Source organism: Canis lupus, chromosome 36 (assembly GCF_048164855.1).
Source record: "Canis lupus baileyi chromosome 36, mCanLup2.hap1, whole genome shotgun sequence".
NCBI lineage: Eukaryota > Metazoa > Chordata > Mammalia > Carnivora > Canidae > Canis > Canis lupus.
In genome coordinates this window covers 21,151,608-21,167,215 of record NC_132873.1, presented here as the reverse complement: position 1 = coordinate 21,167,215, position 15,608 = coordinate 21,151,608, and the positions used below count along the sequence as shown (strand labels likewise).

Sequence of the window (15,608 nt, the reverse complement as noted above, 5' to 3'; positions counted from 1 at the left end):
TCTCTGGTCAGTATTTTACCGTCTGCTGCTGAGCTAACACCCTGGCAGGTGCTCATTTAGCACACCCAGTGTTTCCCGGTGTCTCCCAGTATGAGACATTTGTGAGACCTGCCTGGAGATTCCTGTGCCTTCCTTTCTAGAATTCTGGAATTGGAGGATCAGGATAGCACAGGAATATGCTCTTGACAAGTTTTCACAGGGCTCCAGGTGATTCTTCAGATTAGTGAAATGTGGCAAACACTTGAAGGAAGAGTCTGTTTTCTGGGAGAAGAGGAGGGAGCATTTTTATTTAGCGTAAAGAGATGATGGCGTGAGCATCTTGGAAATAATCCACTTTTAAAGAGGTTCTTCCACTTGCCTCTGTTCTTGCCATGTGTGTTTTTGTGTGAACTCGATCGGTGTTCTTTCCCTTAACATCTTATTCATTTAATGCAGTGAAGTAATTCATTCAGTCTGTCTCTTGAATTTTAATTTGTATCCTGGCCCTTGCCGCATCGATAAATGTATAAGTGATACAGGATGGTTTAAAAGGGATGTTCATATGACTTTTAAGTTTTCATCTTCTTGACTCACTAGTTTGAGGTATTTTTTTCCCCTTACAATGCAATAGTCAAGGGCAGCCCTGGTGGCGCAGCGGTTTAGTGCCGCCTGCAGCCTAGGGCGTGATCTTGGAGACCCAGGATCGAATCCCACGTCAGGCTCCCTGCATGGAGCCTGCTTCTCCCTCTGCCTGTGTCTCTGCCTCTCTCTCTCTCTCTCTTTCTGTCTCTATGAATAAATGAATAAATAATCTTTAAAAAAACTAAAAAATAAATGCAATAGTCAAGTGAATGATGAGTTTTGGCCACTTATTTCAATGAGAAGTAACCGGAGGTGATAGCCACTTTTTCTGCCTTTTAGGAAAGTAGGTGCTCTAAGAAAAACAAATATTTAAAAGAGAAAAATATGTGGAGCACTAACTATATCAAGTCTTAGACTGTGTTCTAGAAGGGAGCGATATTACTGTGTATTTTTATCCCCTGTGAAGATCTCTTTTGCCCCTTGCTAACCCTGAGGTCAGAGCGCTGGAAGGGCATCAAGACCCCCATTCGTAAACCAGCGGAGGCTGGGAGGCGTGCGACTGAGCAGGAATCAAACTGATCTAATTTCCCAAACCTTAGGTGAATGTCTCTCTCTACATGATACCACTTCTCATTTTTCTCTTTAAAATTCCGTTAGCTGGGACGGGCTTTCCACTGGAGAGCACAGAAGGCAATCTGTGCAGCAGGATTTGCAAGAGATCTAAGAGCCCTGAAACCGAGATTATCTTTCCCACGTCCTGTCCTACTGGGCATAATACAGATAGACTCCTTCATATCCTAATGGCTTTTCAGTCTTTAAGGGCTTCTTATTAAAATGGAAATGTGCCTGAAGGAATCACTCCTAAACACATAGTGGAATAACGTTTTATCTCAGGGATTAGCTGATCAAATTAGTTGATCAAATTAGTTGAGAGCAACACCCTGAGAGGAAGAGAGGGAGGGCCCTGTGCGGGGAGGGCTGCAGGGTGGACGTGCAAGGTAACAGGGTTCTAAAACTTTGCCTGCTTTGCAGATGTGAGCAGAAGCAGCTCTAATGGTTTTTAGCATTTCTGAAGAGACAGGTGGGAACACTAATATTGTACACTATGAATGTGAGCCCACTGACAAGTGGATTTTTCAATGTGTGATCTTTGATAAAAGCTTGCATTAAAATTGAGATTTGGATTTTTGACATTTTAATTTGTATATTTTATAAATGAAACATAATCTCATTTTTCTATATTTCTCTCTTTATTCAGATTTTGGATAAGATAGGAAACCCAGACTTCAATACAAAGGATTTCCCTGGGAATCTGCCTTAAACCATCCGCAAATCACTGTTATTGGATACACTTTAAATTTTTTAAAGTTCTGCCTTTTACCTAACATGGTGGCTGGTCATAATTGCATTCTGTTTTTTTCTCTCTGTTTAATTTTTTCCCCTTTGTCTTCCAGTGCCTTAGTTGAATATTTTTCAGAATCCCAATTTGATGTATCTCTAGTGTTTTGGGTGTATCTCTTTGTCTAGTTTTTTTTTTTGGCGGTAGTTCTAGGTGCAAATTTTACGTATACATAATATATATTACAATATATCTGGTAGCAACATTTTACCAGTTTGCGTATAAAAATCTTACCTTTCTTCACATCCTTTTACTCTCTCATTGTAATAGTCTTATTAAATTTCCTCTTTATACTCTGAGTACCACATGAAACAACGTTATAATTTTGCTTTCAGTGAAATATATAAATTCAAGAGGAGAAGGAAAGTGTATTGTGTTTATCTGTATTTGTAGTCTTTCCATTGTCCTCTCTCCTTCCTGACGTTCCAAGATTCCTTTTAAAAAAATCACTTCTTGTTTCAAAAACTGTCTTTAGCCATTATTTTAGGATGTCTGTTTAAGACAAATTCTTAGTTTCCTTATCTAAGAATGTCTTGATTTCTTTTTCATTCTTGAAGAATATTTTTGATGGATATAGATTTCTGAGTTTACAGGCCTTTTAGCAGTTCAAGAAAGGTGTTGTACCATTTCCTCTGGTCTCCATGGTTTCTGATGAGAAATCTGCCTTGTGAAGTGTTTTCCTCCTCTAGGTGAGGTAATGTTTTTCTCTGTCTGCTTTCAGGATATTTTCCTTTCTTTTTTTACTTTTTAGAAGTTTGACTCTGATATGTCTTGGCTTGGATTTATCATATTTTCAAATATTCACTCAGCTTCTTGAATCTATAGGTTTGTGTCTTTTGCCAAGTTTAGGAAATTTTCAGCTATAATTCCTTCAAGTTTTTGATGTCAGTGACCCAAATGTTCAATCTTTTTATAGTCATACCAAGTCCTGAAGCTCTGCTCATTATCGTTTAGTCTCTTTTCTTTCTCATGTCCAGGGTAGGCAATTTCTGTTGTTCTATATTCTTGATTACTGATTATTTCCTCTGTTCTCTCTATTTTGTTGTTGAGCTTTTCCGTTGAGCCTCTTAAATTTTGGTTGTTGTATTTCTTAGTTCTAAAATTTCATTTGGCTCTTTTTGTGTCTTCTGTTTCTTTGCTGAAATTTTCCATTTTTCCCTTTGTTTTAAGTGTTTATGTAAATGGTCACTGATGCATTTTTGTGATGGCTGCTTTAAAATCCTTGTTAGATAACTCCAGCATCTGTGGCATCTCATCGTTGGCATCTGTTGATTGTCTTTTCTTGTTCAAGTTGGGTTCTTGGCATGATGAATGATTTTCAATTGTTCCTGGTCATTTGATTATTATGTTGTAAGACTCTGGATCTTACTTAAATCTTATATTTTACCAGAATGCCTCTGACCCCATGTTGGTGGGTAAAAAAGAGGGTTGCTGCCTTGTTATTGCTAGGTGAAGGGTGGAAGTTCAGGTTCCTCAAATAGTATCCAGTATCCAGTGGTATCACCACAAGGAAGGGTTTGGGGCATCTCATTACAGCAGCCTGATAAGGGTGGAAGTCTAGATTTTCCACCCAACTTTTGCAGATAGAGTTGGGGCCACACTTTTTTCACTGGAGTAGAGTGGTTATTGTATACAAGTTTTTCCTGCTAGGCTTTCCATCCCTTGGCCCTTTGGGGATTTTCTTTTTTTTCTTTTTTTTTTTTTAAGATTTTATTTATTTATTCATGAGAGGCACAGAGAGAAAGGCAGAGATATAGGCAGAGGGAGAAGCAGGCTCCATACAGGGAGCCTGGGATCATGCCCCGTGCCAAAGGCAGATGCTCAACCTCTGAGCCACCCAGGCATCCCCCTTTGGGGCTTTTCTCTTGTCTTTTCCAATTAGTATTTTGGGATTACTGGCCTTTCTGGTACCAGTTCTGGGATAGATGAAGCAAATAGCAAAACAAAGAACATAACTCACTGAACTTACCATGTCTTTGCTTGGATCCCAAACTTCCTGTCTTCTCTCTACCTTTCAAAATCTTCTAATATTTCTTTTACATATAAATAAATAAAGTCATTTGCTGTATTTAGCAGAAGCAACCAAGAAATGTGCATTTACCCCATCTCCTCTTGGACCAGAAATCTCCTTGCCATAATAGTATTCTGACTGACTCTAGAACATCACACATCTTTTCCTAGACCTCTGTGACCTATCATATTGGGAGACCTGACAGATAGCCAAACAGAACTCCACTTCAGATCTGCAGATATGGTGGTGAAGCCCGTGGAGCCTGCTGTCCAGCAATAGCATTGCTGGTGGAATTTCAACAGCTGGGGAAGGCTACCGAATCTATCTGAAAGCCTCCTTGACTCCGGTGTACCTTCCTGTAACAGGTGAAATACACATGGGCGGTCAAGAACACTTTTATATGAAAACCCAAAGCATGCTTGTTGTTCCCAAAGGAGAGGACCAAGAAATTCCCAAATATATACAGGTAACATGGGGCCATTGCAGGGGGCGGGGGGACTAAATGGATTCTGCTGGCAAAGCATACCAAGAGCAATTAGAGACAAATATGTCACTGCAGGAACTGAAGGAATTTGGAGTACTAACAGCCCTATCCATTTGGGTATTAACAGCTGTACAAAGCTTTTAAGAGAGTTTTATGAAAGTAGGCACCTTTTGTTTGTGGATTTATAACCCCAGAACCAGTTTTGGAGTCAGCAGGTCTCTTTTGCCATACTCCTGGCATTGTTGAGAATACCAAAGAATAAAAGGAAAGCCTGCCCTCCAGAGTTTATAAGTACCTAATTCACATGAAGCAATTAGGAAGTGGTATTGGATGGAATGGAACTGAATACTTAATCAGCTAAGTCAGAATTTACACAGGTGGAAGAATTACAAGAAAGGAGGGTCTGCTAAGGGCTAGAATCATCCAGAAAGTCCACAAAGATTAAGTCTTAAGTTTGGATTTGTAGTGAGAATGAGATTTGTCTAGATGGTGAGGAGAGGCCATTTCTAGGCAATGCCACACCAAGATCAAATGCCACTCATTCAGTCATTCATTCACTCATTCCTTCTGTAAACACATATTTCCTATGACCTATATATCAGGCAGCATGCATATAGGAAAGGAGGAAAGGCACAAAGACTACCCAAGCTGGAATAAGGGATACATTTAGGAGTGACTAGGTTAAGTGTCAGGGTGAAAGCAAGGGGAACACAGCAAAGGTGTTGACTCAGTAGGTCATACAAGCCAGTGTTATTACCAGAGCAGGTAGGAATGTGGGAATGTGTGAACTGAGGCCTTTAGAAGCTGGTACATTAAGAAGGGTCAGGTGAGTCCCATTCCAGTCCTGTCTGCTCCTCATTACCAGTGTGATGTTGGGCCCATCACTTCATCCTTCTTGGGCTCCACATTTATAAACATGAGTTGTTAAGATTAAATTACCTCTAAACATTAGGATGGTATGGAAGAGCAAGACCTGCATCCAGGGAGGATGCACTGACCAACTGAGCAATAATCCAGATGCGAGGCGAGAAATGTCTCCAGTGGAGACAGAATGTGGGGAAATATGGGGAATGTGGGGAAAAGATCCAGTCTGAAAGAGGTTTGCAAGGCCTCAAAATCTCACTGCTTGAGGAAACATATCCCAAGGGATTAGCATGTAAAGGCTACTTTTATTATGGTTTGTGGGGAGATTTTTCAAAAATTTATTAGCACAGGGGTGTCTAGGTGGCTCAGTTGGCTAAGTGTCCAACTCTTGATTTTGGGTCAGGTCATGATCTCAGGGTCATGAGATTGAGCTCCACATTGGGCTTTATGCTGGGCATGGAGCCTGCTTAAGATTCTCTCGCTTCCTCTGCCCCTGCCACCCCCACTCCCCTCATACTCTCTCTCTCTCAAAAAGAAATAATAATTATTACTAGCACAAAAATAGCACGTTGATACCAAAAGGACTACTTAATATTAATGATAGTTTTTGCAGTGTCATAGCTAAATGCTACTGAGATCAGTTGTGGATGTATGCTTAGGTCATTGGAAATTGTTCTGCTATTTAATATAACTACACGGTTTCTGTATTGTGTGTAGCGTTTTGGAATCAAAATGTGTAAAGACTGCCCCACTCCTTTGCTGCAGATGGATCAGATTAATGCAATCTGTTGTCATTCACAGGATATAGTTGCCTCGACCTTGAAGCTCCCAGTTAACAAGGTCATGTGTCATGACCTTGTAAAGCGTATTGGTGGGGCTTTTGGGGCGGAAGGCCATTAAAACCAGCATCATGGCAGCCATCACTGCATTTGCTGCCAACAAGTAAGTGGAGAAAATCTGCTAAATAGACTAAAAATAAAATGAAGTCATGCTGTACATACTCAATATTGGGGTTAAGAAGAAAGAATTTGGGTTAAGATTATTTAAAATCACATATGGTATACAAAACATAGGCTGCCAGCTTATTACAACTTTTTTTTAATATAATATATTGTCATACCAGATACTAAGAACCAAAATGGGACTCAATCATTGAAGAAAAATGAAAGCCACAGTAAAAATACCTGTAGGCAGAAACAAGTCCTAAATGGATGGTGGTTATTAGCCACCACCCTTACTTGGAAAGCACAAAGTAAGTAGAAGAATGGGCATGGAAGGGATTTCTGTTATAAAGACAACACTGCATGGCTGCAGAGGGCAGCATTTGGCTGCCGTGAGCAAACCAACAAACCATTCTTCTGTTTAACTTTCTATGCCTTGTGCTGACTGATTGTGGCCGGCTCACATCTGCTTTACCCAAAGATGTCAATTCATGCAAAGATACTAACTGGATCTGGCTGGTACAGAGTGAGTGACTGGAAAACATGTGAGCGTATGTACATCTATGAAAGCAGATCTGATAACCATAGTGCTTCCACGTTTTCTAAAAATAGAATAATTTCCAATAGTGTTCTGTGAAATAACAATTATTTGCCAACAGGTTCCTTACTTTTCAGTATATCAAGGGTATCTTTGTGAAACTCTGTCCCAGAAATTCCCAGAAAAATTTCCATAGCAGAAAATAATTATTCTTTTGCTTTGTAAGAAATAAATTAACTTGTCAGAATGGATTAATTGCCATAATAAACAACTAAAAACTCTCAGGGGCTTACACCTGGATTGTGTTATTTCTTGCTCAAGTAACAGCTCAGTATACTCAGCAGGGGTTGTAGGGAAAGAGAGAGGAGAGGACCTTGCTCTGAAAAATTATTCAGTGACTTAAACTTTTTCCATCCAGCAGTGCCACTGTCATCCCCTCATGCAGTGCCACTGCATCATCTAGTAAGGGAGTCATAAGGCTCATATGACTATTTAGGTGTAAATTTAAATTAAATAAAACAGAAAATTCAGTTCCACAGTTGCATTAGCTATATTTCAAGTGCTCAGGAACTACATGTGGCCAGTGGCTACCATATTGGACATGTAGATATAGAACATTGCCATCGTCATGAAAAGTTTGATTGCATAGCACCATGTTACGGAGTCTGAGTCCTCTACGGGCTCTTCTGGAAGGGCAGAACATAAGGGAAGCGGGAGAACATGGAGTGTTATGTGGGAGGTGTTTTAGGCACCAGGCGTGTTAAGTGTAGACCTTGCTTCTGTTCACTTGTGATGAGCCAGGACTTTGCCATCTAACTGCAAGGTGGCTGGGCAATGTAGTCTTCCATGTGCCCAGGATGAAAGACAACAGCATTTGTTGAACACGGCACCATCTCCACCATTACTGGTGTAGCTGCGTACATATTTTTAGGAGATAATGGATGTATTCATTTCAACTCAGGTTCACTCTAAGCTCTATTTTGAATTTGGTTTAGTTTAACAAAGATTTATTAGAGTAAACTTTGTTCTGACAGAGATTACACTTTGGGGGTGGAGGAGGAAATACAACTTACACATATGAAGTCATCATGAAAACATAATAATGTCGGGTTAAAAGTTGAGATGCACGTGGTAAAACTATGAGGAGAGAGGAATATGAGTTGCAGTATGTACATGAGACATCTTAGAGAAAGTGAAACACAAATGGCCTTCAAGAACAGATGGGCAGAAAGAAGGCATATGGGTGGTGGGCATAGTAAGAGCAAAAATGCAGAGGAGGGATAAACATGGCATGTTCGATAGGGATGGCAGTAAGGAGAGAGGGAATCAGAACACACGGTGATTACTGAGAGGTGGTGGAAAATGAGATTGGTTAGGTTAAGTGATGCCAGACGGAGAGGAGCCTAGCGTTTCAGGATGGGGGTTGAAACTTGATCTTGTAAGAAAGTGTAGGACTGGGTAGATCCTTGATCAGCCAAGTGTCATAACCAAACATAGGTGCGTTGGGGAAGATAATAGGATGGCACTGGGCAGGGTGGCCTGGGGAGGAGAGAGGATGGAGGCAGCCAGACCATCATATTTGGGGTCTGAGGAGTGATAGTAAGATGTAGAAGAAATGAGTCCAAGAGCCACTGTAGTATTAAATAAAATAGGAGTTGTGAAAACCTTGGCAAAATACAGGAGACAATAAAACCACAAACATGACGTGGAGGTTTCTAGTAGAGAGAACCAAGTTAGAAGGAGGAAAGAGGAAGGAGGAACCTGGAAGAACAATGATAAGCTTGTTCATGTAAATGTTGGGGGAGAAGTGACAACAGGATTTTTAAATGCAAATGTCTTTCACCCATATGGAACTTTATTAAAAGGACTAGTTAGCGTTACAGAAGCCATAAACATAGCGGTGATTATAATTATGAGAAAATAATGTTTTCTGATGTAGAGTGAGGACAGGAGATGATATTAGTAACACTTATAATAGTAATATTAATAATTTATATTTAGAACACTTGCTGTGTTTTAGTCACTCATCTATAATTTTCTGTGCATTACCTTATTTATTGCCATTTCACAGATGGAGAGATCATAGAGCTTGCCTAAGATCACAGAACTAGTTTAGTGGCAGAGCCAGGACTCAAACTTAAACTTCTGGAGTTCATAGGTCATGCCCTTCACTATGACTTTGGTTTGAATTTGGTACCGTTCAACAAAAACCACAGAGTGAGGAAAATGTGCTAGTCCATTCTGAGCAGGCCACCAGATTTGGAGATTAAAAGATGAAATGGCTTCAGGGAGAAAGTTCAGGTAGAAATGTGGAGCCAGAATTTAAGGACTTGTGGCAAGAATGGGAGGTTAGGATGTATGCAGTGGATTTGCTTTGAGAGGAAAGAGAAGGGTTGATTGAACAGCAGCAATGAATTGGACAGGAGGGTTTTTGTTTGTTTTGCTTTTATATCTACCCTTCCTTTTTCCCCCTTTTTTATTATTTTTAGTTGTGGCAAAATACGCCATAAGATGTTCTGTCTTAACCGTGTTTAAGTTTGGTTAACATTAAGTACATTCGCATTGCTGTGCAACCATCACCACCATCCATCTCTGGAATTCTTTTCATCTTGTAAAACTGCAAATCTGCACCCACTAGGCAATATGTCTCCATTTCTTCCACCTCCAGCAACCCCCTAGAAACCACCATTCTACTTGCCATTCGTTCTAATTTGACTACACTAGGTACCTGATATAAATGGAAATAGTATTCATCCTTTTGGCTTATTTTACTTAACATGATGTCTTCACAGTTCATCCATGTTATAGCATGTGTCAGAATTTCCTTCCTTTTTAAGGCTGAATAATATTCTATTATATATGCACCACATTTCATCAATCCATTCATCCATTGATAGACACACTTGGGTTGCTTCTACCCCTTAGCTATCGTGAATAATGCTACTATGAACACAGATATATAAATAGCTTCAGAACCCTGCTTTTAATGCTTTGTGGATAAATACCCAAAAATGGGATTGCTGGATCATATTGCTATTTTTAATTTTTTGAGGAACTGTCATACTGCTTTCCATAGCAGCTCCGCCATTTCACATTTCTACCAGCAGTGCATATGGTTCCAGTTTCTTCACATGCTCACCTATACATATTACTTTCTGTAGCTGGTTGGTCAGTTGGTGGGTTTTTTTATAGTAGCCATTGTAATGGATGTGAGGTTGTTTGTAATTTTGATTTGCATTTCCCTAATAACTAGTGATGTTGAACCACTTTTCATGCACTGATTGGACATTTGTATATTGTCTTTGTAGAAATGTCTATTCAGATCCTTCATCCATGTTTTTAGTCAGATTGGGTTTTTTGTTGTTGTTGAATTGTAGGAATTCATACACATACTAGATATTAACCTTTTATTAGATATACAGTTTGAAAATTTTTCTCCCATTCTCTGGTTGCCTTTTCACTCTGTTGATTGTGTCCTTTGATATATGGAAGTTTTACATTTTGATGCAGTCCAGTTTACCTATTTTTTTTCTTTTGTTGCCTGTGCTTTTGGTGTCATATCTAAGAAATCATTGCCAAATTTAATGTCATGAAGCTTTTTATCTATGTGAGGAGGATTTACAAGTGACAAAGTGAAATGTAGAGAGACACATGGTCCCCAGCACCAGTATTAAAGGTCAGTTCTCTTTTCCTAAGCTGGGTTCATGAATGATGGCAGAAGCTTGGCCCTGGATATGGAGCATTATAGCAATGGAGGCGCCTCCCTGGATGAGTCATTATTTGTAAGTGCTTTAAGGAGCAAGTTCACATTCTGAAAAGCATGACATAAAATGATATAATTCAGAAAATGTTCAATAGTTAAATAACATATTAATAAACAAAGACCCACATTGCAGGAATAGCCATGTTATTTACTGGCACCTCCAGGGTAAGTCCAGAGATACTGGCTAATTCTGTGTCTGCATATTATCTCCATATTTCCCGTACTTAGAGTTCTTTTCTCAAATGCAAGCATTATACTAAACCACAGCTCTACTGATATTCCGGCCTGGATCATTCTTTGTTGTGGGTCTGTCCTGTGCATTGTAGGATGTTGAGCAGCATTCTTGGCCTCTACTGGCACAGCTACCCTCTGGTCTCAACAACCAAAAGTGTCTCCAGACATTGCCAGGGAAGACAGAGGACTAAATTGCCCCTGGTTTAGAACCAATGCATTAGACCAAACACGAAAACATTTTTTTCATGTTTTGCAGATATTTTATTCATTACATTCTATAGATCCAGTTTTCAGAGCCTACAAATGCTTCAAAGCCTTTGGCAAATGTCTGAAACCTGAGGATAAACATATATTAGCCCTAAAATAGGAAAATTTAAAAATGATGATTACAAAAGAAAAATTATTCAAATCCTTAAAAATTATTTTATAGCAAAAACTATTTTAATATAGGGCCTGGGTCCATTTTAGCATGTTTAATGTGATGTAGATACGGTTGGTCGTTTCTGGCCTGGTTTTGGTCTTAAGTCTCAGGAAGGCAAAATAGGTATGGAAGGATGTGAATCTTATCACACTAACTCTGGATTTCCCCAGGTGATAGAAATGGGACTCCTGAAAATGGAAAATGCTTACAAGTTCCCCAACCTGCGCTGCCGGGCATGGGCATGCAGAACCAACCTTCCATCCAACACAGCTCTGCGTGGCTCTGGCTTTCCTCAGGCAGGGCTGATCACTGGGTCCTGTACCACGGAAGTTGCAGCCAGGTGTGGCTTGCCCCCCCCCAACCCCAGAAGGTAATGCTAATCTAGTCTCTCAGCGGGGAGAACCATTGGGGGGTCTTTCAGGTTGAGGAATTTGGATCCAGAGAGGCTAAGTGATTTGCCGGAGGTAACCCAGCTAACTAGTTAAGACGGAGCCAGGGCACCAAGTTCAGTGATCCTTGTCTTCCTCAGGCTCTTTTCCCCAAAATCCTTCAGACAGAGGATATTGAGGAGGGAGCTTTGGATTCCAACCCATGCAGAGATTAATACCAAGAAGTCTCCAGTGGTTGCAGATGCCCCTGCTGCCAACAAGGTCTATCAAGCCTTTCTTTTCTCTGCTTCCTTCACGTCTCAGGCAGCTGTCATAGCGTTTCAGTCATTTCAGTTACTAAAATAGTTTCCAGACAGAACGTAAAGACTGCTAACTCTGGGAAACGAACTAGGGGTGGTAGAAGGGGAGGAGGGCGGGGGGTGGGAGTGAATGGGTGACGGGCACTGGGGGTTATTCTGTATGTTAGTAAATTGAACACCAATAAAAAATAAATTAAAAAAAATAAAATAAAATAGTTTCCTTTCTGTTCTTGAAGTCTCGGTCCGACTTCATTCATTAACAAGCTCTGCTCCCCTCCCTCTGCCTCTTGCGCTCTGAATCCTGGAGCAGAGCGAGCGTGGGGAGACTCTGTGCTTTCTTTCACCCCTTCTTGGCTCTGTCCTTCTGCTGTGCTGCTGGAGCGGAGGGAAAGGAGGACCAGAGGAGGCAGCCTCTTCCCAGGGAGCTTTGTCGTCTCCTCGCTTACATGGAGCTGCTTTTCACCTGTCTCTGTGGGCTCTATTTCTGCTAACTCTCTCAAAAATGGACAGTCCCCTGTGAAAGTGGGTTAAATCTCCAGCCGCCCCCAGCCGGCTCAGGCAGTATTTCCTGATGCCTCTTTGCCCCATGCTGCAGCAAACCTTCATCCGCCTTCTCTCTATTCAGTATTAGGATCTGCGGGCCAACGCAGGAGTCATTTTCTTTGTGTCTCTTGAGCTTCTGGGGGTTCCTGCCCTTCCCTCCTGGCCATCTCATCACGCCTCCCTCCTAAATGTTCTGTTGCATTTGGTGGCATAGGGAGAATTAAATAATGACCTCCATCCACCTCTGGGGAAGTCAGAGGAGAGGGCAGCTACCCTTAAGAACACTGCCTTCTCCGAGGTGCCTGGGTGGTTCAGTTGGTTAAGCATCTGACTCTGTTTTGGCTCAGGTCATGATCCCAGGGTTGAGAGATCTTGCCCTGAGTCAGGCTCAGCACGGGTTCTTTTTTTTTTTTTTTAATTTTATTTATTTATTCATTTTTTAAAAAAAGATTTTATTTATTTATGCATGAGAGACACAGAATGAGAGAGAGAGGCAAAGACATAGGCAGAGGCAGAAGCAGGCTCCATGCAGGGAGCCCGACGTGGGACTCGATCTGGGGACTCCAGGATCATGCCCTGGGCCAAAGGCAGGTGCCAAACCACTGAGCCACCCAGGGATCCCTGCAGCTTGCTTTTTATTTTTATTTATTTATATTTTTTAATAAATTAATTTTTTATTGGTGTTCAATTTACCAACATACAGAATAACACCCAGTGCTCATCCCGTCAAGTGTCCCCCTCAGTGCCCGTCACCCACTCACCCCCACCCCCCGCCCTCCTCCCCTTCCACCACCCCTAGTTCGTTTCCCAGAGTTAGGAGTCTCTATGTTCTGTCTCCCTTTCTGATATTTCCCACACATTTCTTCTCCCTTCCCTTATATTCCCTTTCACTATTATTTATATTCCCCAAATGAATGAGAACATACACTGTTTGTTCTTCTCCGACTGACTTACTTCACTCAGCATAATACCCTCCAGTTCCATCCACGTTGAAGCAAATGGTGGGTATTTGTCATTTCTAATGGCTGAGGAATACTCCATTGTATACATAAACCACATCTTCTTTATCCATTCATCTTTCGATGGACACCGAGGCTCCTTCCACAGTTTGGCTATTGTGGCCATTGCTGCTAGAAACATCGGGGTGCAGGTGTCCCGGCGTTTCACTGCATCTGTATCTTTGGGGTAAATCCCCAACAGTGCAATTGCTGGGTCATAGGGCAGCTCTATTTTTAAGTCTTTGAGGAACCTCCACACAGTTTTCCAGAGTGGCTGCACCAGTTCACATTCCCACCAACAGTGTAAGAGGGTTCCCTTTTCTCAGCATCCTCTCCAACATTTGTTGTTAGGAAACAACAAATTGTTAATTGTTGCCTTGTTAATTTGCCCCATTCTCACTGGTGTGAGGTGGGATCTCATGGTGGCTTTGATTTGTATTTCCCTGATGGCAAGTGATGCAGAGCATTTTCTCATGTCAGCACGGGTTCTGCTTGAGTTTCTCTCTCTCCCTCTGCTCCTCTCACTTATGCTTGCCTGTGCTCTCTGTCTCCCTAAAACAAACAAATCTTTAAAGAAAAGAACTTTTATATTTGTTTAAATAAAATCAATAACTAGGATAAGTGGTCTTATCTTGCTACAGAATCTGAACAATCCAAATTTTGTAGATCACAGCCTGGAAGTTAAATTCAGGATTATCTATCAACAGATATTCACAAATGCAACTAGAATTAGAGGAGTCTACAATGTGCCTGGACTGCAGTGGGTTATAAAAGAAATATAAGGAAAGGCTGCCTCCCTTTGAACTTACACCAGAGCAGCATAGAAAGCACGTAAATGCTAACATATTCGATCGAGGCTTCGCATAGAGAAAGCTTCAGGAAAGGCTTCAACAAGAAACTCAGTTTGGGCCCACTGGGATGAGCAGAACTTGACTAGGAAGACATTGGATAGAAGAGACTGTAGCTGTTGCCTCTCCTCACATTTTGATCTCCTTTTCTTTTATAGGTTCGAATGATAAACATGTACTAGGAAATTGGTCAGACACCCTACAAACAAGAGATTAATCCCAAGAACCTGACTCAGTGTTGGAAAGAACGTATGGCCATGTCTTCCTACTCCCTGAGGAAAGCGGCTGTGGAGAAATTCAATTCAGAGAATTACTGGAAGAAGAAAGGGCTGGCTGTGGTCCCCTTGAAGTTTCCTATTGGCCTTGGCTCAGTCGCTGCTGGTCAGGTCAGTTCTCTAAACGGACAAATCAGAAGGTGCTGGGGAAACTTTCTGCGAAGGCGGGTAGCTATAGGGTTGCAATGCCTCTTTGTAAATCATCTCCAGGGCTGTCCTCAATCAAGCTATTTTTTCTCCAGAGGAGATAAGAGCTCCTTTGCGGGAATCCCAAGGGTTAGTGACAAACATTCTTGCTGAGAAATTGGGGGACCTGGTATCTGCTTTTGGCCCTGGCACAAAGCAACTGAGTCAACTTGCTCTGGGCCCAGATCACTCAAGTATAAAGTAAGACAGTGGGATGGATGACTGCCAACACTCCTCTTTAGCTCCTCTTCCAGCTCCTCTGTTTCTGTCGCTGGACCATGAAATAGAAATGGGAAGTTGCATGACATTTGGGTTCACCACCCCTTTTGGTGGGTGGGATAAAGTAAACCCAGAATAGTAAGTTATTTAAATAATTTTTTTAAACACAATTTTAGAAGTTTGCTCGCTTCTTAGCTGTTAAAAATGTGAAGCGGAGGACTGGAAATCTGCTCCTGTAGTTTCTTCAATTGATTAAATAAATTCTCTGCTAGTTTTTGTTTGCTAAATCCCACTTGCTGTTTCTGCCTTTTTTTTTTTTTTTTAAGATTTTTTATCTATTTATTCATGAGAGACACACAGAGAGAGAGGCAGAGACATAGGCAGAGGGAGAAGCAGACTCCATCCAGGGAGCCCAATGGGGAACTCGATCCCAGGGCCCCGGGATCACAACCTGAGCCAAAGGCAGACACTCAGCCACTCAGCCACCCAGGTGCCCCTGCCTCCGTATTCTTGAATGAAACTTACCTGAACAGGTAGGCATCCGCTCTACTCTAGCTCACTACAGAGCCGTGGTGTGGGACCCCTGTCATCTACATTCTTACAAACACATTTGTATACATACATCTACTGGAGAA

General features: G+C 41.3%; 1 protein-coding gene across 1 annotated transcript in view; it reads left to right on the top strand.

The window, feature by feature from the left end:
• Positions 1 to 15,608, top strand: part of LOC140625380 (aldehyde oxidase-like) — a 76,063-nt gene that overhangs the window by 41,852 nt on the left and 18,603 nt on the right. The window contains 7 exon segments of the mRNA XM_072812653.1: positions 4,337 to 4,437; positions 6,121 to 6,207; positions 6,209 to 6,261; positions 7,217 to 7,260; positions 10,495 to 10,580; positions 11,387 to 11,576; positions 14,450 to 14,679. Coding sequence (XP_072668754.1) covers positions 4,337 to 4,437; positions 6,121 to 6,207; positions 6,209 to 6,261; positions 7,217 to 7,260; positions 10,495 to 10,580; positions 11,387 to 11,576; positions 14,450 to 14,679 — 791 coding nt within the window.